Source organism: Doryrhamphus excisus, linkage group LG10 (genome assembly GCF_037039965.1).
Source record: "Doryrhamphus excisus strain RoL-2023G ecotype Guam linkage group LG10, RoL_Dexc_Guam_v1.1, whole genome shotgun sequence".
NCBI lineage: Eukaryota > Metazoa > Chordata > Actinopteri > Syngnathiformes > Syngnathidae > Doryrhamphus > Doryrhamphus excisus.
The window spans coordinates 16,883,454-16,904,173 of record NC_136366.1 but is presented as its reverse complement, the minus strand read 5'-3'; the positions used below and the strand labels follow the sequence as shown (position 1 = coordinate 16,904,173).

Here is a 20,720-nt window from a genome sequence, read left to right as displayed (position 1 = left end):
CTCCGGGGAGCGTTTAATTAGTTCTTTGAAACGACGCAATAAAATGATGATTATTCAGTCGGGGGGGTGCAGCTAAGTGAAGCACTTTCAAATATTATTGTGCACTTTCGAGATCTACTGCTGCGTTAACATGCGTTTATGCTGTCACATATGGTCAAGAAATGGTTCTTGTTCTTTGCTCTTGGATGAATTGAACCCACGGTGACACCTGAAATGTATTTTGGAGTGGTTGTCATGTGACAAACCTCGGCGATGGATTCCCCATAAGCTTATTTCATTCATTCATTCATTGTCTACCGCTTATTTTCACGAGGGTCGTGGGGGGTGCTGGAGCCTATCCCAGCTGTCTTCGGGCAATACACCCTGGACTGGTCACCAGCCACTAACAGGGCACATATAGACAAACAACCATTCACACTCACATTCATACCTATCGACAATTAACCTAGCATGTTTTTGGAATGTGGGAGGAAACCGGAGTACCCGGAGTACCCGAAAATCATGGTGTAGGAAATCCATTCATTCATATCAAATTAGCAAATTGTGTGATTTTTACTTTAAAACATGTTAACAATTTGAATCATACAGGAATTACTATATAATTCAATGGGAATTTTTTTAAAATGTATTTTATGTTATTATTTTTTCACATCTGACACACCCGAACCATCTCCAAGGCCTCTAACATGTAATTTCCCTCTGATGTACTCCTTCCTGATCCTATCCATCCTGGTCACTCCTTCTGCCAATATTTTCACTATGTCCGAACCATCAGTCTGGCCTCTCTGACTTTATCTCCAAGGCCTCTAACATGTAATGTCCCTCTGATGTACTCCTTCCTGATCCTATCCATCCTGGTCACTCCCAATGAGAACCTCAGCATCCTCATCTCTGCTACCTCCAGTTCTGCTTCCTGTCTTTTACTCAGTGGGACTACCTCTAGACCAAACATGGCTGGAATCAACACAGTTTTGTATGAAACGGTAGTATTTCATTTTAAAAATCCTTTAAGCAAAAATGCGTTCTTATGATGCTCGAGTTAAAGCATGGTCATCGGTAGATGGCTGAATGTTATGAGGCATAAACAAGAAGGTTGTGAATTCAAACCTGCACTGATTTTGCAGGTTGTCCTTACAGGTCGTTTGGCTTGCATCCTCCGTGTGGCGTTCAGTGACCCTGTAGAAGATAAGCAGCGTAGATAATGGAAGTCCGGACTCAAACACGGTCATTCATTTGGTAATTAAATGAAAAAACAATAAAGTATATTTTACTAACAAACATGTGAGCTGCTCTGATCATATATTCATACTCTGGTCATATACTGTATGTGTAAATATAATGTATGTGTATTTGTTCATACAACATTTATATAGAGATCTTCTAATTTGTACAGTATACTGTATATATATTATATATATATATATATATATATCCATATTCATCTGTTATTACACATATAAATCCAAAGAACTAATAAATTGTCTGTGGTATCAGTCCATTTGAAATGGAGGCAAATCCATTGGTTTGATTATACAGGCTTTGCTATCTTCTACTGTAGTGCATAAGGTCTCACAGCGGGGAGGTAACATGTTGAAAAGAATGGTGAACAGGTCCATAGCAGAAGGAATGCGCTCCATATCCAAATAGGGATCTTCGAGGCGGAGGTCCGGTGATAATGATTTGTGCCGTTTCAAAGAATCAAATCCTCATTCCGTCCTGAATTCCTGCGGGATCTCACTCCTCCCCCCCACGGAGCTATAGTGCTACATTGAACTCAGTCACCAGGAAGTCCACGTAGTCCCTCTCTTTGGTCTTGAAGGCCTCAGCGATGAGGCGTGCGGCGTCCTTGTGCTCACGACCCCTCAGGGAAACCCCGTTAACCTCCAGGATCACCTGACCCACTTTTAGTTGACCACAGTTGTGAGCGGAACCACCTCGCTGGGGGAGAAAAGACAATGAAAATATGAGATTATTTGAAAACAACTTAATTGTCCTTGAACAACATGTACAGTCACTGATACAGCACGGTCCCTATACATTTATTTACTTGTGGCGGCCCACCACAATTCATTTTGAACCGCCACAGAAGCATTTAGCATCATCATTTCTTTCATTTTTTTTTAAAGATTTGCCGCTCTCTGCTCATTCTTGTTGAAATTCAATTAACGCTGAAGAAATACTGAATCAGAACACGGTGATGGTCCTGAACCGGATTAAGTTACGGATTTGATGTTTCACAATTCCATATCTTTTCTAGACTTTCTCCAGACTCAGTAAATACATTTGTATCCTTATATGAAAACTTTCAAGGGGATCTATTATGCTCATTTTCCTATAGAGTCCTATAGAGCAGTTACACACAATAACCCACAGAGAAAGCTTTCTAGATCTTCCAGAATCTGCACCTATTCCAGTTGTATTGGATTTCGACAACTGTCTGTTTTAATTTATTCCACCCACGGGCCTCCATGGTCATTGGTCACACTCCCAAGCGGTCCCGAGGACTTCCTGACTACTGCCGAACCCCACTTTGTAATTTGTTGGTATAGGAGTTGATAATAAACAAATAAACCCTTTGGAGAACTACTTAAAAATGGGTTAGGAGCTAGTGGTGGCTCATGAGATACTGGTTGGAGACCCCTGACTTAACCTGTATGAACCCAAAGAGTGGTAACAGAGAGTGCAAGGAATCTTGACACAACATCGCAAGTGGAAATTTGGTCATTACATGTTTTATGCGGGACTGTTTAAAAATAATTGAGTATATCCACTGTTTGTGGTGGAAAAGGCTATTAGCAACTCCAGATGTCAGTAGACTTGTAATTTGCATGCATGCAGGTAAGATGCTCCCTGTATGCACACTCTATAATGCTACACTCTTCCACAAAATAAACATAGTTAGCACACTGATGAATTGTTACTTCTGACTTTTCAACATGACCAAGTAATGCTTTGACAGATCATAATCTTCGACAGAGCATGTCATTTTATTTGCCTTATTATAAAGTGTTACCCTAAACTGTCGTGGAGTCCTATAGAGCAGCTACTCACAATAACCCACGGGGAAAGCTTTCTAGATCTTCCAGAATCTGCACCTATTCCAGCTGTATTGGATTTCGACAACTGTCTGTTTTAATTTATTCCACCCACAGGGCTCCTCCGGGCCCACTCATTTGTGGTCATTGGTCACACTCCCAAGCGGTCCCTAGTACTTCCTGACTACTGCCGAACCCCACTTTGTAATTTGTTGGTATAAAAGTTGATAATAAACAGATAAACCCTTTGGAGAACTACTTAAAAATGGGTTAGGAGCTAGGGTGGCTCATGAGATACTGGTTGGAGACCCCTGACTTACCCTGTATGAACCCAAAGAGAGAATCTTGACACAACATCACAAGTGGAAATTTGGTAATTAAATGTTCATGTGGGACTGCTTAAAAATAATTGAGCATATCCACTGTTTGTGGTGGAAAAGGCTATTAGCAACTCCAGACATCAGTAGGCTTGTAATTTGCATGCATGCAGGTAAGATGCTCCCTGTATGCACACTCTATAATGCTACACTCTTCCACAAAATAAACATAGTTAGCACACTGATGAATTGTTACTTCTGACTTTTAAACATGACCAAGTAATGCTTTGACAGATCATAATCTTCGACAGAGCATGTCATTTTATTTCCCTTATTATAAAGTGTTACCCTAAACTGTCGTGGAGTCCTATAGAGCAGCTACACACAATAACCCACGGGGAAAGCTTTCTAGATCTTCCAGAATCTGCACCTATTCCAGCTGTATTGGATCTCGACAACTGTCTGTTTTAATTTATTCCACCCACAGGGCTCCTCCGGGCCCACTCCTTTGTGGTCATTGGTCACACTCCCAAGCGGTCCCTAGGACTTCCTGACTACTGTCAAACCCCACTTTGTAATTTGTTGGTATAGCAGTTGATAATAAACAAATAAACCCTTTGGAAAACTACTTAAAAATTGTTTAGGAGCTAGTGGTGGCTCATGAGATACTGGTTGGAGACCCCTGACTTACCCTGTATGAACCCAAAGAGAGAATCTTGACACAACATCACAAGTGGAAATTTGGTAATTAAATGTTCATGTGGGACTGCTTAAAAATAATTGAGCATATCCACTGTTTGTGGTGGAAAAGGCTATTAGCAACTCCAGACGTCAGTAGGCTTGTCATTTGCATGCATGCAGGTAAGATGCTCCCTGTATGCACACTCTATAATGCTACACTCTTCCACAAAATAAACATAGTTAGCACACTGATGAATTGTTACTTCTGACTTTTAAACATGACCAAGTAATGCTTTGACAGATCATAATCTTCGACAGAGCATGTCATTTTATTTCCCTTATTATAAAGTGTTACCCTAAACTGTCGTGGAGTCCTATAGAGCAGCTACACACAATAACCCACGGGGAAAGCTTTCTAGATCCTCCAGAATCTGCTCCTCTTCCAGCTGTATTGGATTTCGACCACTCATTTGTGGTCATTGGTCACACTCCCAAGCGGTCCCTAGGACTTCCTGACTACTGCCGAACCCCACTTTGTAATTTGTTGGTATAGCAGTTGATAATAAACAAATAAACCCTTTGGAGAACTACTTAAAAAATGGGTTAGGAGCTAGTGGTGGCTCATGAGATACTGGTTGGAGACCCCTGATTTACCCTGTAGGCTTGTAATTTGCATGCATGCAGGTAAGATGCTCCCTGTATGCACACTCTATAATGCTACACAGACAACCTCTTCCACAAAATAAACATAGTTAGCACACTGATGAATTGTGACTTCTGACTTTTCAACATGACCAAGTAATGCTTCGACAGATCATAATCTTCGACAGAACATGTCATTTTATTTGCCTAATTAGTGTTACCCTAAACTGTGTTTTGCTTTGAATAATAATTTAGCTGTCTGTAATTGAACACATGGTTGTTTCTTGGTAAAAAAAAAAAAAATCAATCACACTAAGACAATAGATAATGGCTGCTTGTCAAACTTGTGTTTACTTTAGTCTTGTTGATATGATTGGCCACATCAATTTCACATCAAATGGGATGAGACCAAAACATTTCCATGTGAAACTGTGAAACACAGAGACTTTTGTAAACAATCCCAATGGTGAGAAACGTTACTAACAATATCCGACAAAAGCAAAACCAAGGACACGATAATAAAAATCATTAAAATGATCCGTTTGGAAATACAAGCTTGATAAGAAAGATGAGCTCCAACACACATTTGCAATTGTGACAGATCAGCAATTCTGCTCGTAGTCTTTGAAATTTCTTGATGATGAAGAGGCCATTTTAGTACTTCCAAGTGCAAAAGGCCCCATTCCCATGAAATTTCCATTAGTGAAGATTTCCCTCCATGTGCCGTGCAGTGTGAAATGAACTAATTTATCTCCCTCTTCTCTTATATATGATGTGTTTAATTTCCTTGATTGGTAGATGATATGCAATATAGCTGCTATTATGATCCAGAGAAATGGAAGCTGAATGGCCGGCAATTGTTCAGTAATGGCCGCGTAAACAGTATCACCGCGACCTTGGCCGATTGGTTTGGGAAGCTTATCTTGGTTTCTTTTGGCACATCAGCCCACCAGGGATTGTTATTAACGTGTGCGTGTAGGAGCAAGCGTGCACACTCAACTCCCACATAACGGAAGATGATTGCCTGATTGTGAAACTTGCTAGCAAAAGTGTTAACGTACACCATCAGGTACGTAACTTATGTAGTAACAGGAGCAGACTAGATATCAAATATTACACCCATACTACCCAACGTAGCAGAAAACGAACCATTTGAGTCATGCTCTGAAGCTAGAGGAGCTGAGTGGAGGACAGACAGGAAGTGACGTTGGGCGTTCTGAGTTGAATTTTAGCTTGGCTTAGGTTACAGCCACAACATTGTGCCTTTTATGAGATCATTCAAACCTGCAATAAAAGCCTGTTGTTATGGCGATCAGGTCTGGTGTTTGTGTGTCTCACTAAACATAACATTACTGACATCCTAGTGACGTTTGTTGAATATTACACATCATTCACAGCGTCTTTGAACCCATCTTTTGAATGTCTTATATTTGTTGTTTAATTCATTCAGCCATTTTATGCTTAGAAATGGTGAATTATGGCAAAAAAAATGCTTTAATATGCATATTTCTGTATCATAATAGGCTATATTTAACCACAAAACAACATGATTTATTCATTAATATATAAACAAAATATGATCGAGCGAAGCTGCAAAATCGTCATGATTTTATTGGCCCACAGTCTCTGCATGCAACAAATCGTTCACTGCACTGATTTACATCAACTTCTGACATAAAGAAAAAAGGTTTGAATCTCCTTCTAGGATTTGACAGCATTATTCATGCCTGCACACCTCATGCACATGAAGCATGCTCATGGCGGAAGGGGGATCACCCTCGTTCTTTCTCTCTCTCACACACACACACACACACACACACACACACTTATCTTTCGAAAAAAATGTAGATTACATTCTGTATGGATGGTGGAGAGTACATCATTTTGATGGTACAAAACATTGAATAAAAGTTATTAATTCATTTGTATTTGATTGAATACATTTTTGGGGCGGCACGGTGTTCGAGTGGTTAGCCCGCAGACCTCACAGCTAGGACACCAGGGTTCAATTCCACCCTCGGCCATCTCTTTGTGGAGTTTGCATGTTCTCCCCGTGCATGCGTGGGTTTTCTCCGGGTACTCCGGTTTCCTCCCACATTCCAAAAACATTCCAGCAAGGGTCCATGGAGGAGCAATCCCAACCGACAGGGCGCCAACAGGCCGGAGGACAGCCACACCCCCAAGACCGGCGGGAGACCATACCCCACTAGGCCACACACCTGGCACAAGGGTGCCCCCGCCAACCGGAAGGGAGCCCACCCACGCCACCCCCCCGCACATCCAAGGAAGCGGAACCCGGCCCGCCCCAGGTAACCCCAGGTTTGACCACCGACACAGGACCTCCCCGGCTGGGACAGAAGAGGCCCAGGTGGAGGAGGTATGGAGGACCAGGTGGCAGAGATGGAACACCCATCGCCAAACCCCCGCAGAGCCCACCCGCCCCATCATTCCCAATCCTGGCTGCACAGTGATCGAGTGGTTATCTCACATGCCACAGGAGACCCAAGTTCAATTCCACCCTGGGGCTTCTCTGTGTGGAGTTTGCATGTTCTCCCCGTGCATGCGTGGGTTTTCTCCGGGTACTCCGGTTTCCTCCCACATTCCAAAAACATGCTAGGTTAATTGGCGACTCCAAATTGTCCATAGGTATGAATGTGAGTGTGAATGGTTGTTTGTCTATATGTGCCCTGTGATTGGCTGGCCACCAGTCCAGGGTGTACCCCGCCTCTCGCCCGAAGACAGTTGGGATAGGCTCCGGCACCCCCGCAACCCTCGTGAGGAAAAAGCGGTAGAAAATGAATGAATGAATACATTTTTGATTCTCAAGCAAAACTTGACTGATTTTTGGGAGTTGGTCACCAGGATTGTAGACGTCTCTGGAGGGCGCACTCTACAGACACGCTCCAAATCCTGAAGGTCATTTGGCAACTCGTAGTTCCAGCTCTATCCACAGATTTCCAGTGGGATTAGTTCACTCCAGGATCTTAATGCCGTTCTTTTTCAGACACTTTTTTGCCTCGATTTTGTGTTTTGGAGTCAATGCCACAACAACACATCTTCAGTCTTCAGGTTCTCTTCCAAGATTCTATGGCGACCGCATGGTCTTAGCAGAGAAGCATCCCCAAAGCAGAAGGTTTCCACCTCCATGCTTGACAGTAGTTAAGGTGAATTGAGTTGATGCCAAAAAGGTTCATTTTGTTCTCTTCTGACCACTTCACTTTCTCCCGAGCCTCGTCTGAATCATCCAGGAGTCCATTGGTAAACTCCAGACGGGTCTGAAAACGTGTCTTGACCTTGCAGGATATCAATCCATTACAGCAAAGTGATACTAATGCCTTTCTTGGTGGTTGTGCTACCAGATCCCTTGATATCATCAACCTATTCTGGGCTCTGGGATGATCCATCACCTTTCTCGGAATCATTCTTACCCCACGAGGTGAGCTCCAGAGTGATGGTGATTGACTGTTTGCTTGCATTTCTTCTGTTTTCCAATCATCATGCCTACAGTTGGGACAGGACTAATTAGGGCGTCTTGGGCACATAACCGGGTCGGGATCGGCATTCCTACATCACTAAATCAAATATGAATGCATTTATAACCTTTATTCAATGTTTTTCACTACATTTTTTAAACATTCAGTCTCTCGCTGTTAAAATAAAACTTACTAAATTAGCATGAGATCGGTCATCAATTATTAATGAATCAATTCTCACTCACGCGGAATATAAATATTTTATATTTAAATAAACATTTATGAGATAGATGTTTAATTTTGTTGCACAACAGATTGCGTTGAAGAATTTTATTACAAAATGCAGCGTTATTCGATAATGAGGTGGTGTCCGACCACTTTTTCATTTTTCTTGCTATATAACTGAATGAGGCTGAATGTCGGACGAGTGGTTAGCGCGCAGGCCTCACAGCTAAGGAGACCCGAGTTCGATTCCACCCTCGGCCATCTCTGTGTGGAGTTTGCATGTTCTCCCCGTGCATGCGTGGGTTTTCTCCGGTTTCCTCCCACAATCCAAAAACATGCTAGGTTAATTAGCAACTCCAAATTGTCCATAGGTATGAATGTGAGTGTGAATGGTTGTTTGTCTATATGTGCCCTGTGATTGGCTGGCGACCAGTCCAGGGTGTACAACGCCTCTCTGGGATAGACTCCAGCACCCTTGCGAGGATAAGCGGTACAAAATGAATGAATGAATAACTAAATGAGATTAAATCATGATTAATTACATTGACTGACTGACGCCCTAAAAGGCCAACAGCTGGCACCACCCAACCTCCTGCTCCACAACAGTTACAGCTGTTACACTGTAAAACTTCTACAATCATCTGCTGGAAATTAACTTCAAGATGGTTTCAATGCTCGTGTTTCTCTGTTAAATGACAGTCTGATACTTTTTTAAGGATGTCCAACTTTGTCCAATACGGAACACTTGTTGGCTGTCAATAACTGTGTCCTTTTCATACAAATACAGTGGCGTGGAAAAGTGTGTCACCTTCCTGGTGTTTTTTTTTTTTGCACACTTTTTTTTAGTCACACTTAAATGTTTCAGATCATCAAAAACCTAAGAACTGGTTGGGCCACCCTTAGCAGCAACAACTGCAATCAAGCGTTTGTGATAACTTGCAATGAGTCTCTTCCAGCGCTGTGGAGGAATGTTGTCATTCAGCCACATTGGAGGCTTTTCCAGCATGAAGCCTTTTTAAGGTCATGCCACAGCATCTCAATAGGATTCAGGTCTGGACTTTGACTAGGCCACTCCAAAGTCTTCATTTGGTTTTTCCTTCAGTCATTCAGAGGTGGACTTGCTGGTGTGTTTTGGATCATTGTCCTGCTGAAGAACCCAAGTTGGTAGGCAGCAGAATTCATGGTTTCATTTATCATTTCTATTTATCATTTATTTAATTCTCCGAGGTCCTGAAGCAGCAAAACAGCCCCAGACCGTCACACTACCACCACCATATTTTACTGTTGGTGTGATAATGTTCTTAATGTTCTTTGTGTTCAGCAGTGGTTTCCATCTTGGAACTCTGCCTTGCAGGCCATTTTCCACTTATGGTGGAGTCATGAACACTGGCCTGAACTGAGGCAGGTGAGGCCTGCAGTTCTTTGGATGTTGTTGTGGGGTCTTTTGTGACCCCCTGGATGAGTCTTGGCTGCTTTTAGGGTAATTTTGGTTGGCCGGCCACTCTCATGTTTTTGCCATTTCCATTTGTGGATAATGGCGTCCCAAATGGAGTCCCAAAGCTTTAGAAATGGCTTTCTAAAGCCATGTCGGTTTGGATTGTTTTCTCCCTCAATCATAAAACATTTAATTTAAAAATGTGTTCAGTTGTGTTGTCACTCACTGAAATTGTTTGATTATCTGAAACATTTCATTAAGGAAGGAGACACCACTGTATTTTGTGTCACATACAGTACGTACGTATATGGAAGTTCAAAAACATCAAATGCTTTGCCAGTTTGAAATTTTTAAATGCAGCACATACTTAGCAATCTTCTTGAAGGGGATAGCGTGAAAGCAGCAGCTACTGGGATTTACTACTGTCAGGTTTGGCAGGACTGACTCATGCAAATCTGCATTTTCATTGTTGAGTTTGAGCGTGCTGTGCCACAGAGTGGATGGAGCTAGTCCAAAGTACGCCTAAATCGCACTCAATGCACCTTTAAGTGGGCTTTGATGACTACAGCAGAAACCTTCACTCGGAAAGTCCCATGTCTTCTGAATAGGTACTGCAGATGTGAGGGAAGAGGAGTCACACAGGAATTACAATGTCCAGTATTCTTCGGGGGAAAACACACCTTTAAAAATACGGACCAAAAATAGTAGTTCAAATAAGACCAGATCCCCTTTTCCTGAAAACACACAGTCGTATCTTTCAGTACTTGCTTGCATGTCCAAAGTGGTGATTTGAAATCCTTCCATCCATCCTGTTGCAATCAGTTCTCCTTTTGATTTCAATCAGCACCTCCGGTAGGAGGCTGAAGTACAGCAATGAATAAGTTGTGGACTGCTTTGATCTTCGACTGGAACTCCCTGCTTCTCTGAGGTAACAAAATGCTAATGCTAGTCATGAGCCTATTGCTAATGCATGGCTTTCCCCGTCACACGTTGGGTGCATTCACACTTGTATTAAAGGGCACCTATTATGCCTTTTCCCACTTTTCTGACCTACAAATGCAGTTATTAGAATGTTATATCGTGTTAAATGATGCCAAAGTTTTAGAAGAGGTGTGTCATTTGGAAGTGAGCTACTCTGTCATTTTGATTTGATAAGCAATATTCACAATATTCGCTATGATTTTTAACAAGGGTGCCAGATTCAGACCAAAAGTCCAAATAATTTAACTGTACATGACTAAAAGTGACAGCACTTACATCCTGTCTGGACAAAATAACCTTAAAAAGGCAGTCAAAAGTTATCATTTTAAGTACAGCAAAGCATGCTGGGGAATATGTAAATTCCCCATTCCACAGACATAAACAACTGTAGCTTTTGCCAGATGTTGAGAGAATGGTGCAGAGGTGGTTGATCAATGAACAACTACGCCAAAATAACCATAGCCGTATACCCGCCGACTATCGGAACGCGGAAATTTCAAGCAGGAATGAACGGACACAAAAAAATGTGTAATAAAATGTCCAGTTTGGGCCACAACCTAAATTGATTGATGGATTGAGTTTGACACCCCTGGTGAACCATCTCATCCTGTGTTCTTCTTGGCACTAAAAAAGTGTCATCGTCAAAAACACATCAACGTATATTATCGTTTTTTTTCTAGACCTAAAAGGATAATTTCCACAAAAAATGGGTTAGGTTAATTGGACATGTAGTATTATTGTCACTACTACATTGCATAAACACAAGCCAGATTCAGGACCATTCATTCCAGAACCACAAGACAAGAGGCCCTCAGCTTCTATCCACAGGCGGTGAGGCTTTTAAGTGAACAGTCCCTGCTCTCTCCATAATCACAATCCGCCATTGTGATAACTGTGAAATGAATTTGCATTGCTGCAGCTCTTATACAATATTTTACATAACAATAACAAGATTTTGATCCAGTACTGCCACTGTGGCTTTGGCACTATATATATATATTGTCATGTATTGTATGCACATTGACTGACAATGACAATAAATAATTGACTTGAGACAACTAACACAAATATACGCTTGTCTACTCATCTCCTATCTGTGAAACTTACATTAAAAAGGCGCAGTGAGGACAACATTGCTATAAAGAGTGAAGGACATCAAATCCCACCTTGAATGTGACAGGTGGGCGGGTGGCGTTGTTGCAGAGAGACAAGAATGTGAAAACATGCTGACAACGTGGAGAGGAATATTCATCAAAATGCATGTTGACAAGGACAGTGTGTTCAAAACAGGTGATCTGTGAAGTGTTTTTTTTTAAGCGGTCTTTTCCATCCTATATTCAGCCTCCTGCAATCAAGAGCAAGAGCCTTTCATTGTTCTGCCTGTATATACGTTGCTAGCCTACCATACACTAATCCCTTGTTTATTGCTGTGAATTAGTCCCAGACCCTGATGTGAATTAAGTAGTAAATGGAGTATTTTAGAGTTAGAGCATAAATAACCTGTTTACAACCTTCTAGATATGTATGTTTTTTGCATTATCAGAGTCCTGATAAATAATAATAATAAATAACAACCCGAGTCGAAAGAGTAAATAGTCATCTCTTGCTACTTTGCGGTTCAAACATCGCTCCCTCATGCTCTAATTTTTTCAATAATGTATTCATTAATAAATGATGGTTGACTATGGCCTGATATTAGTCAGTCTATATGAAAAGACAAGTAAGTATTATTCTGGTCAGTATGCACGAGTAGTGGCATTGGATTACATTACTTTCACACATGGCATGGCTGACATGATAAAGTAAAAAAAAAGTTATCCTCCCATTCTGTGTGGAAGTGGTATGTTTTTTGGCTTCTTAATTTGTCCTTCTCCCCCAATCAGTTTGAAACATGTTCTTATTACATTACATTACTTTCACACATGGAGTCAGCCATGGAATGGCCAACCTGATAAGAGTAAAAAAAAAAAGTTATCCTCCCATTCTGTGTGGAAGTGGTATGTTTTTGGCTTCTTAATTTGTCCTTCTCTCTACTCTGTTTGAAACATGTTCTTATTACATTACATTACTTTCACACATGGAGTCAGTCATGGAATGGCCAACCTGATAAGAGTAAAAAAAAGTTATCCTCCCATTCTGTGTGGAAGTGGTATGTTTTTGGCTTCTTAATTTGTCCTTCTCCCTACTCTGTTTGAAACATGTTCTTATTACATTACATTACTTTCACACATGGAGTCAGCCATGGAATGGCCAACCTGATAAGAGTAAAAAAAAAAGTTATCCTCCCATTCTGTGTGGAAGTGGTATGTTTTTGGCTTCTTAATTTGTCCTTCTGCCCCAATCTGTTTGAAACATGTTCTTATTACATTACATTACTTTCACACATGGAGTCAGCCATGGAATGGCCAACCTGATAAGAGTGAAAAAAAAGTTCTCCCATTCTGTGTGGAAGTGGTATGTTCTTGGCTTCTTTATTTGTCCTTCTCCCCCAATCTGTTTGAAACATGTTCTTATTACATTACATTACTTTCACACATGGACTCAGCCATGGAATGGCCAACCTGATAAGAGTGAAAAAAAGTTCTCCCATTCTGTGTGGAAGTGGTATGTTTTTGGCTTCTTTATTTGTCATTCTCCCCCAATCTGTTTGAAACATGTTCTTATTACATTACATTACTTTCACACATAGAGTCAGCCATGGAATGGCCAACCTGATAAGAGTAAAAAAAAAAGTTATCCTCCCATTCTGTGTGGAAGTTGTATGTTTTTGGCTTCTTAATTTGTCCTTCTCCCTACTCTGTTTGAAACATGTTCTTATTACATTACATTACTTTCACACATGGAGTCAGTCATGGAATGGCCAACCTGATAAGAGTAAAAAAAAGTTATCCTCCCATTCTGTGTGGAAGTGGTATGTTTTTGGCTTCTTAATTTGTCCTTCTGCCCCAATCTGTTTGAAACATGTTCTTATTACATTACATTACTTTCACACATGGAGTCAGCCATGGAATGGCCAACCTGATAAGAGTGAAAAAAAGTTCTCCCATTCTGTGTGGAAGTGGTACATTTTTGGCTTCTTAATTTGTCCTTCTCCCCTACTCTGTTTGAAACATGTTCTTATTACATTACATTACTTTCACACATGGAGTCAGCCATGGAATGGCCAACCTGATAAGAGTGAAAAAAAGTTCTCCCATTCTGTGTGGAAGTGGTACATTTTTGGCTTCTTAATTTGTCCTTCTCCCCTACTCTGTTTGAAACACGTTTTTAAGTTTAGATTAAGTAAATTGGAGAGGCTAACTAGTTAGCTCAGTAGCTTGCTAAGCTAGCAGCAACTGCTTGTGTATCTCAGTAAACATTATAGTGATATTACTGGAAACTAGAGATCTGTGCAGAATACCACACATCATCACAACATATTTGTGTCTTCTGAACGCCTTATACTTTGATTTTATTTCATTGTTATGCTTGAAGATGTCAAATTTATGCAAAAGCTAACATTTGCTTAGGCATATATAGTTTGACTAATAATAGGCCGTACTCAACCACAAAACAAAATAATTTATGAATGTATTTTTGGACAATTTCCCATGGCATACTAATGTGCCGGAGCACAGTTGTTGGGAATCACTAACGTAACCCATTGCATTCCCCAGCTCACCTGTATTGTGACAATCCGTGGCAATGGCTGCCGAGTGTTGGCTCCTCCTTCAATGGCGATACCCAGGGTACTTGCACTCTTTGCCACCCTTACAAGTGTGGAGGTGGGCTCCAACAGCCCTGGCTAAAGTCAGGGGAACAGAATGTTCATTACATTTGGTTACATCATCACTGTCCTCCTTTAGTTGTCCTTTTTATAAAACCAAGAACAAAAGACAGAACTGCTGTTCTACAAGCTTCTACCTCACACACAGGCGGTCCTCGTGTTGCCATGTTTCGTGGTTACGACGCACTCCCATAAATAACTAATAGCGCACCAAAAGAAAAAGTAGGTGTAAGAAAATGTCACTTTTCTTCTTTTATTTCACTTTCTTCCCTTCATGATGTCTTCCATGTTGGAGGCAGACTATTCTGATGTCAATGTGTCAGAAAAGAGGAAAGTGAAAGTAAAAAGTGAAGTGAAATTAGACACCATAAAGTATTATAAACTCAAAAAGGGAGAAACATCGATCATAATTGGCTGCGTACCCGGTCCAAGCCACTTCGATGTTCAAACCCTCAAACAATCATGAAGAATAAAGATTACAACGTGAAAGCATCTGCTCCTTTCCATCGACAACTAAGCAGCGTTGTGGTGTTATAATTAGGGATGTCCAATATTGGGGCGGCACGGTGGTCGAGTGGTTAGTGCGCAGACCACACAGCTAGGAGACGAGGGTTCAATTCCACCCTTGCCCATCTCTGTGTGGAGTTTGCATGTTCTCCCCGTGCATGCGTGGGTTTTCTCCGGGTACTGCGTTTTCCTGCCACATTCCAAAAACATGCTAGGTTAATTGGCCACTCCAAATTGTCCATAGGTATGAATGTGAGTGTGAATGGTTGTTTGTCTATATGTGCCCTGTGATGGGCTGGCAACCAGTCCAGGGAGAGAGGCGGGGGGACAACAACAGTCATGGATGAAATTTTGATTTCATCCGACCCGAGTTAAATTCCACCCTACGCCATCTCTGTGTGGAGTTTGCATGCTAGGTTAATTAGCGACTCCAAATTGTCCATAGGTATGAATGTGAGTGTGAATGGTTGTTTGTCTATATGTGCTCTGTGATTGGCTGGCGACCAGTCCAGGGTGTACCCCGCCTCTCGCCCCAAGACAGCTGGGATAGGCTCCAGCAACCCCAGCGACCCTTGTGAGAAAAAGCGGTAGAAAATGAATGAATGAATGAATGTCCAAATTGGCCTTTTTGCTGAAAAACTTTGCAGAAGCTCTGTTGAAAAAAAAGAGCGACGGAAGTGATGTAGGTCTCACGCATTTACAAAACCAATCATTTTCTGGTATGGATCTTACGTCATTGGTGCGCACAATGTACAGCTCGCAAGTAAATCTTCAAAGCCTGCACGCAACGCAAGGTCGGTTCACAGTAATCTAACACGTTTACCGTCACCACAACTACGTACATTCTCCATGCGCAAAAGAACGCCACAGCAGTTTGGGGACTTAAAACTTGCGTCGTAAGAACGAAACTTGTACGTAGACCAAGGACCACCTGTTCTTGATAAATTACTTTATAGTTATCTTGCAACACTTTCTCATCACTTAGAGATATGCGTCCTAAAAATACTAACAATTTCAACATCTACAAGCAAAAGAAAAACATGTCGTACCGACACGGTGAAGCTTATAAGGTCAGTGCATGTACGCTCTCACGTTCTCTTGCATAATAATCCTTCTTTTTATAACAGCCTTCAATTAAAGGAAGTCCTTTAAGCTTTCATTTTTCCGTCTGAAAAAAAAAGTTTCTCACGCTTCACATCTCTCTCTAATCAACACTCTCCCACTCAGACCATCTGAACTATTGAGTGTGCCATGTGGTGAAGGATGAAGTGGATGCATAACACAACTGACAAAATGCACAAAAAGATGGAAAAAGCAGTATGCGTGAGAAGGTGAGTTTCAAAATAGATCAGTGTTTACCAGTTGATTAACTGTTGTGTCTGCATTTGTGCATCCGCCTTTGTGAGGACCAACAGTCACAAGATAGGGGGTGGGTGGATCCATCCAAATACCAATAATATTATGTGTGTTTGTAGGGGGGGTTGTTATATTGTTCATATCATTATTACAGTATTGTTGTTGTTATATTGTTACAATACAATAGATCCCAGCAAAGACGTATGGGATCCATCAACATCTCCTCCATCCAACCCTGTCTTCTGCATCTGTCTCTCTCACACCAACTTCCCTCATGTCCTCCTTCACTACATCCATAAACCTCCTCTTTGGTCTTCCTCTGCGCCTCCTACCTGGCAGCTCTAAAAGCAACATCCTTCTACCAATATATTCACTATCTCTCCTCTGGACATGTCCGAACCATCTCAGTCTGGCCTCTCTGACTTTATCTCCAAGGCCTCTAACATGTAATGTTCCTCTGATGTACTCCTTCCTGATCCTATCCATCCTGGTCACTCCCAATGACAACCTCAGCATCCAAAACAACATGGCTGGTCTCACCACAGTTTTGTATACCTTTCCTTTCATTTTAGCCTAAACTCTTCTATCGCACATCACACCTGACACTTTTGTCCGCCCGTTCCATCCTGCCCGCACATGCTTCTTCACCGACTTTTCACAATCTCCATTGTTCTGGACTGTTGACCCCAGCTACGTTAAAATTCTCCACCATCTGTATCTCTTCTCCCTGTAACCTCACTCTTCCACTTGAGTCCCTCTCATCCACACACATATACTCTGTCTTGCTGCGACTAATCTTCATTCGTCTCCTTTCCTTTTTTCCATCAGAAAATGGTGATGGATAAGTGTGTTTTCTGCAAAAAGTATAAAATACTTCTGTTTGACCAGAAATCTGTGCATGTGTGGGGATCCACTGTAAATTGTTTTAAGACCTTGGACACAGTTATTTTGCACAACACAACAATCTTGTTCGACTAAGGCCTATTCAAAAGGGTGAGCATGAAAGTGTTCTTAAAATAGTATTCGTGTGAGAGCGACAGTCGCCCACAGCGCTCATCACCATCTTGCTCAGGGAGGAACTGTGATTTGTTGCATAAATTGGTCATTACAATTCTCAGTTGGTCCTCACAAAGATAAAGGTCGAGCAGCAGACCAAATTCATGACTAACATTTTGGTTTCATGATCAATCAGCTACTTTATCCATGTTGGGTCCACAGCTGTTTGGAAATGTACCCTCACCGGTTTGGCGGGGTTACCCCCCCCACTCCCCTGGGCATCTGGAAGGTGGCGTGTGCATGAGGAATGGGAGCTGTTGTCTTTGCTGACATGTCCTGACTCAGCTATGTCCACGCCGCTGTCCTCACTGAGAGTCTGGCCACTGTCTGACAGCTGAGACAGGGCACCACCTAAGGGGGAAGGGGGCAGGCACACGTGATATCAGTACTGTCAATTGCTCTCTGGAAATATACTGATGTTCTGTATTGGCACCTGTAACCAGATCCTCACCAAATTCTATATGGTTTTTCTATTATTTTGCATAATCCTGATACCTTTCTGTCTTTTTTTTGTTTTTGCTATGTCAAAATGACACCTGACATACTACTTACATACTAACAGATATACTCTGCAAGGGTACTTTACTAATTAATTATACAACTATACAATCCATAACAACTTATTGAGGTTTGACAAGATCAGATTCATATATGTTTGCTCATAATATTTTCGACAATTGCGCATTTAAGTACATTAGGTACTGTGTTCAAACGCCCGAGTTTTGCTATGATTTGGTTTTTGCCATTATAAAATCTGTCAAATGTATTTTTTATTAATATTATTGGGCAATTCATTGAATTTACGTGATTTCCTAAGGGAGAAATTGTTCAGTGTTCATATGTTTCAGTTGTGCTTGAATCTTTCAGAACGGATTTCGAACAAAAACAGAGGTACCACTCTACTAGAGATTTAAAAAAATCTATATTTTCTATGTAAACATTCAGTAATCACATGATTCCTTCTTGACATCTTGATTAGCTTTGGAATTATTAACGATGATGTAGTTTGTTTACATGTCGGCCCCACTGGTCAAAGCGGCAGAGGTAAGATTGTCTCCTTTTATATTCAAAGAGATTGATGCCCTGATATATTCTTTTATAACAAGGGAAGCAAGCAAGTTGACAGATGTGCACAATGTGACTAGAGAGGCAAGTGAAACAATCCCGGATATTATTGCCTGACGCTCAAACACACACACACCAGCAGCAAATTAAATGTATGCTCAGCTGCTGTCTGCTTGGTGTGGATTATATATTAAATACATTTAAAAATGCTCCATTTGTCTATTTGCAGAAACAATGGCTACAACATTAATTTGTGTGCATTTGATCAGGGATGTCTTGTTTATGTGGATAATGTATATTAGTGGCCTAACCCTAATGGAAGCATAGAGACTGTATAACTGACTGGTCATGCCGTTGTTCTATGGAACAACTGCAGAACGGTTCTGAAACCAAAGCACCGGACGACCTCTTCCTGTCTGTTTGCAGCTGAGAGATGAAGTAAACAGACATGTACATGGCGATATATATTGAGACCGGCAAAATTCTGAAGTTCTATTTAATTTATTGTGTGATAAATTTATGTATTTTATCTCATGAGCTCTCGTGTCACCCCTACTACTACTATATATTCTTCCTATAGTGGAGAAAATAATTAATAATTATGTAACCCCCTGCTAATTTATGTGAACAGAAAAATGGTCTCCGGAACTTCATTACATTGAAAATCTAAAAGAGGAAGCCCAGCAACAGTCTCGAATCCTTCAGGATTTGTAAAGTATCTGTCAAAAGAACATTAGACCAAAATATTTCCTGAGATGTGCGCAACTCTGGTGACCAACTACAAGAATGATATAGCCTCTCTGCTTGCCAACAAGAGTTTCTTCCCCGAGTACTATGCCACGTTTTGCTTGGGAATCAAATATATCCTTTCATGTTATAGTTTAGAATTTTGTGTTGATATTCTTTATCTGTATCAGTTACTAACGAAATTGGGGAGTAACTTACAAAATCAGCTAGGGGTCATATCATTTTTCCCCTACTGTAATTTGAATATTTAAATATTTCCCTAACATTGGGTACTGCTGCTTATTGGGCTATTTTTTCATAGCAGTTATCAAGGACTGACTAAAATCTGTTTCGATGCGTTTAGGGTTTTTGTTTTTTTTTACACTGTAAACTGCACATTGGAATGACTAGTGACTTAATTTGATGAATGAAAGCTACTGTCCTCACCTCGAGCCTGGGGCAGCGGCCGCACCTCATTGACGTCGGGCTCTGCATTGGGCCTGTGAACCTCCACTGTAACAAATTGTTGCTTAGAGCCCGGAGAGGAGGCTTTGGACATGCTAACGGGCTTAACGGGTGGTGGAGGAGGTGCGGGTAGCGGGGGTGGAGGTGGTGGTGAAGGGGAAGCGGCAGATAGGTTGGCGGTTCTGTTGGGGGACTGGACGCGGGGAAAGGGGCCGATGGTGTGTGGGGCAACTGTGGACAACTGAGCGGGGGCTTTTTGTTCCCTCTTGGATGGTGCCAAGAGTTCTTTCTTTCGGACGGCTGCATAGTCCCGAGAAGGTTCCTGAGGAGGATCTTGTTTGTAATGTACTGAGGGCGAGGAAGGGGTCGGACATGTTTTTTTGCTGTGGTTCGGGTGGGTGGGAGGTGTAAAGTACAAGCCTGATTGAGTGGATTCGGATGAAGGGCATTTGGTGAGCTGGTCTCTTCGACTTGTGCGCCTCTGTACCCTTGATGGGGGTGGAGGCTTGAAGGAGGGGGGAGAGTCAGCTGTAGTTGACTGTACGTCATCCTGAAGTGAGAGGATCATTTTATCATGATGAAATGACATTAAGTGTGTGGAAAGGAAAAACTTGCATATTATAAAACAACATTGTGTACCATTTCAAAACAATGAATGGGCCGGTGGGCACATTGATAGTAAATACAAAAAAGGTAAGATGTTTCACCTTTCATCCAAAAAGGCTTCTTTCTCTTAAAGGGGACCTATCCACTTTTCTGACCTACAAACGTTGTATTGTCGTGTTAAACGATGTCAGAGTTTCAGATAATGAGGTTTGTGCATATGGAAGTGAGCCCTTAAAGATGTTTGGGATGGCTCTGAAAGCTTGGTTTCAGAGAGTTTTTTCTAACACTGACTCTCTGTGATGTCACAGTGTCGAGCTTCCTTATATGGGCGTGATACGCTCTCTTCACGCCCCCAAGCTCTGCTTCTCTGTTTTTGCAATGCCT

General features: G+C 41.5%; 1 protein-coding gene across 3 annotated transcripts in view; it reads right to left on the bottom strand.

Annotated features, from left to right (window-relative positions):
• Positions 1–421: 421 nt before the first annotated feature.
• whrna (whirlin a) overlaps positions 422–20,720 on the bottom strand; it is a 154,888-nt gene continuing 134,589 nt past the window's right edge. For all 3 annotated transcript variants that reach the window (XM_078794224.1, XM_058064923.2, XM_078794225.1), the window contains 4 exons: positions 19,713–20,280; positions 17,659–17,825; positions 14,451–14,573; positions 422–1,938 (listed from right to left, as the gene is read on the bottom strand). In XM_078794224.1, coding sequence (XP_078650350.1) covers positions 1,756–1,938; positions 14,451–14,573; positions 17,659–17,825; positions 19,713–20,280 — 1,041 coding nt within the window. In that variant the 3' untranslated portion in view covers positions 422–1,755. The remainder of the gene's footprint in view (positions 1,939–14,450; positions 14,574–17,658; positions 17,826–19,712; positions 20,281–20,720) is intronic.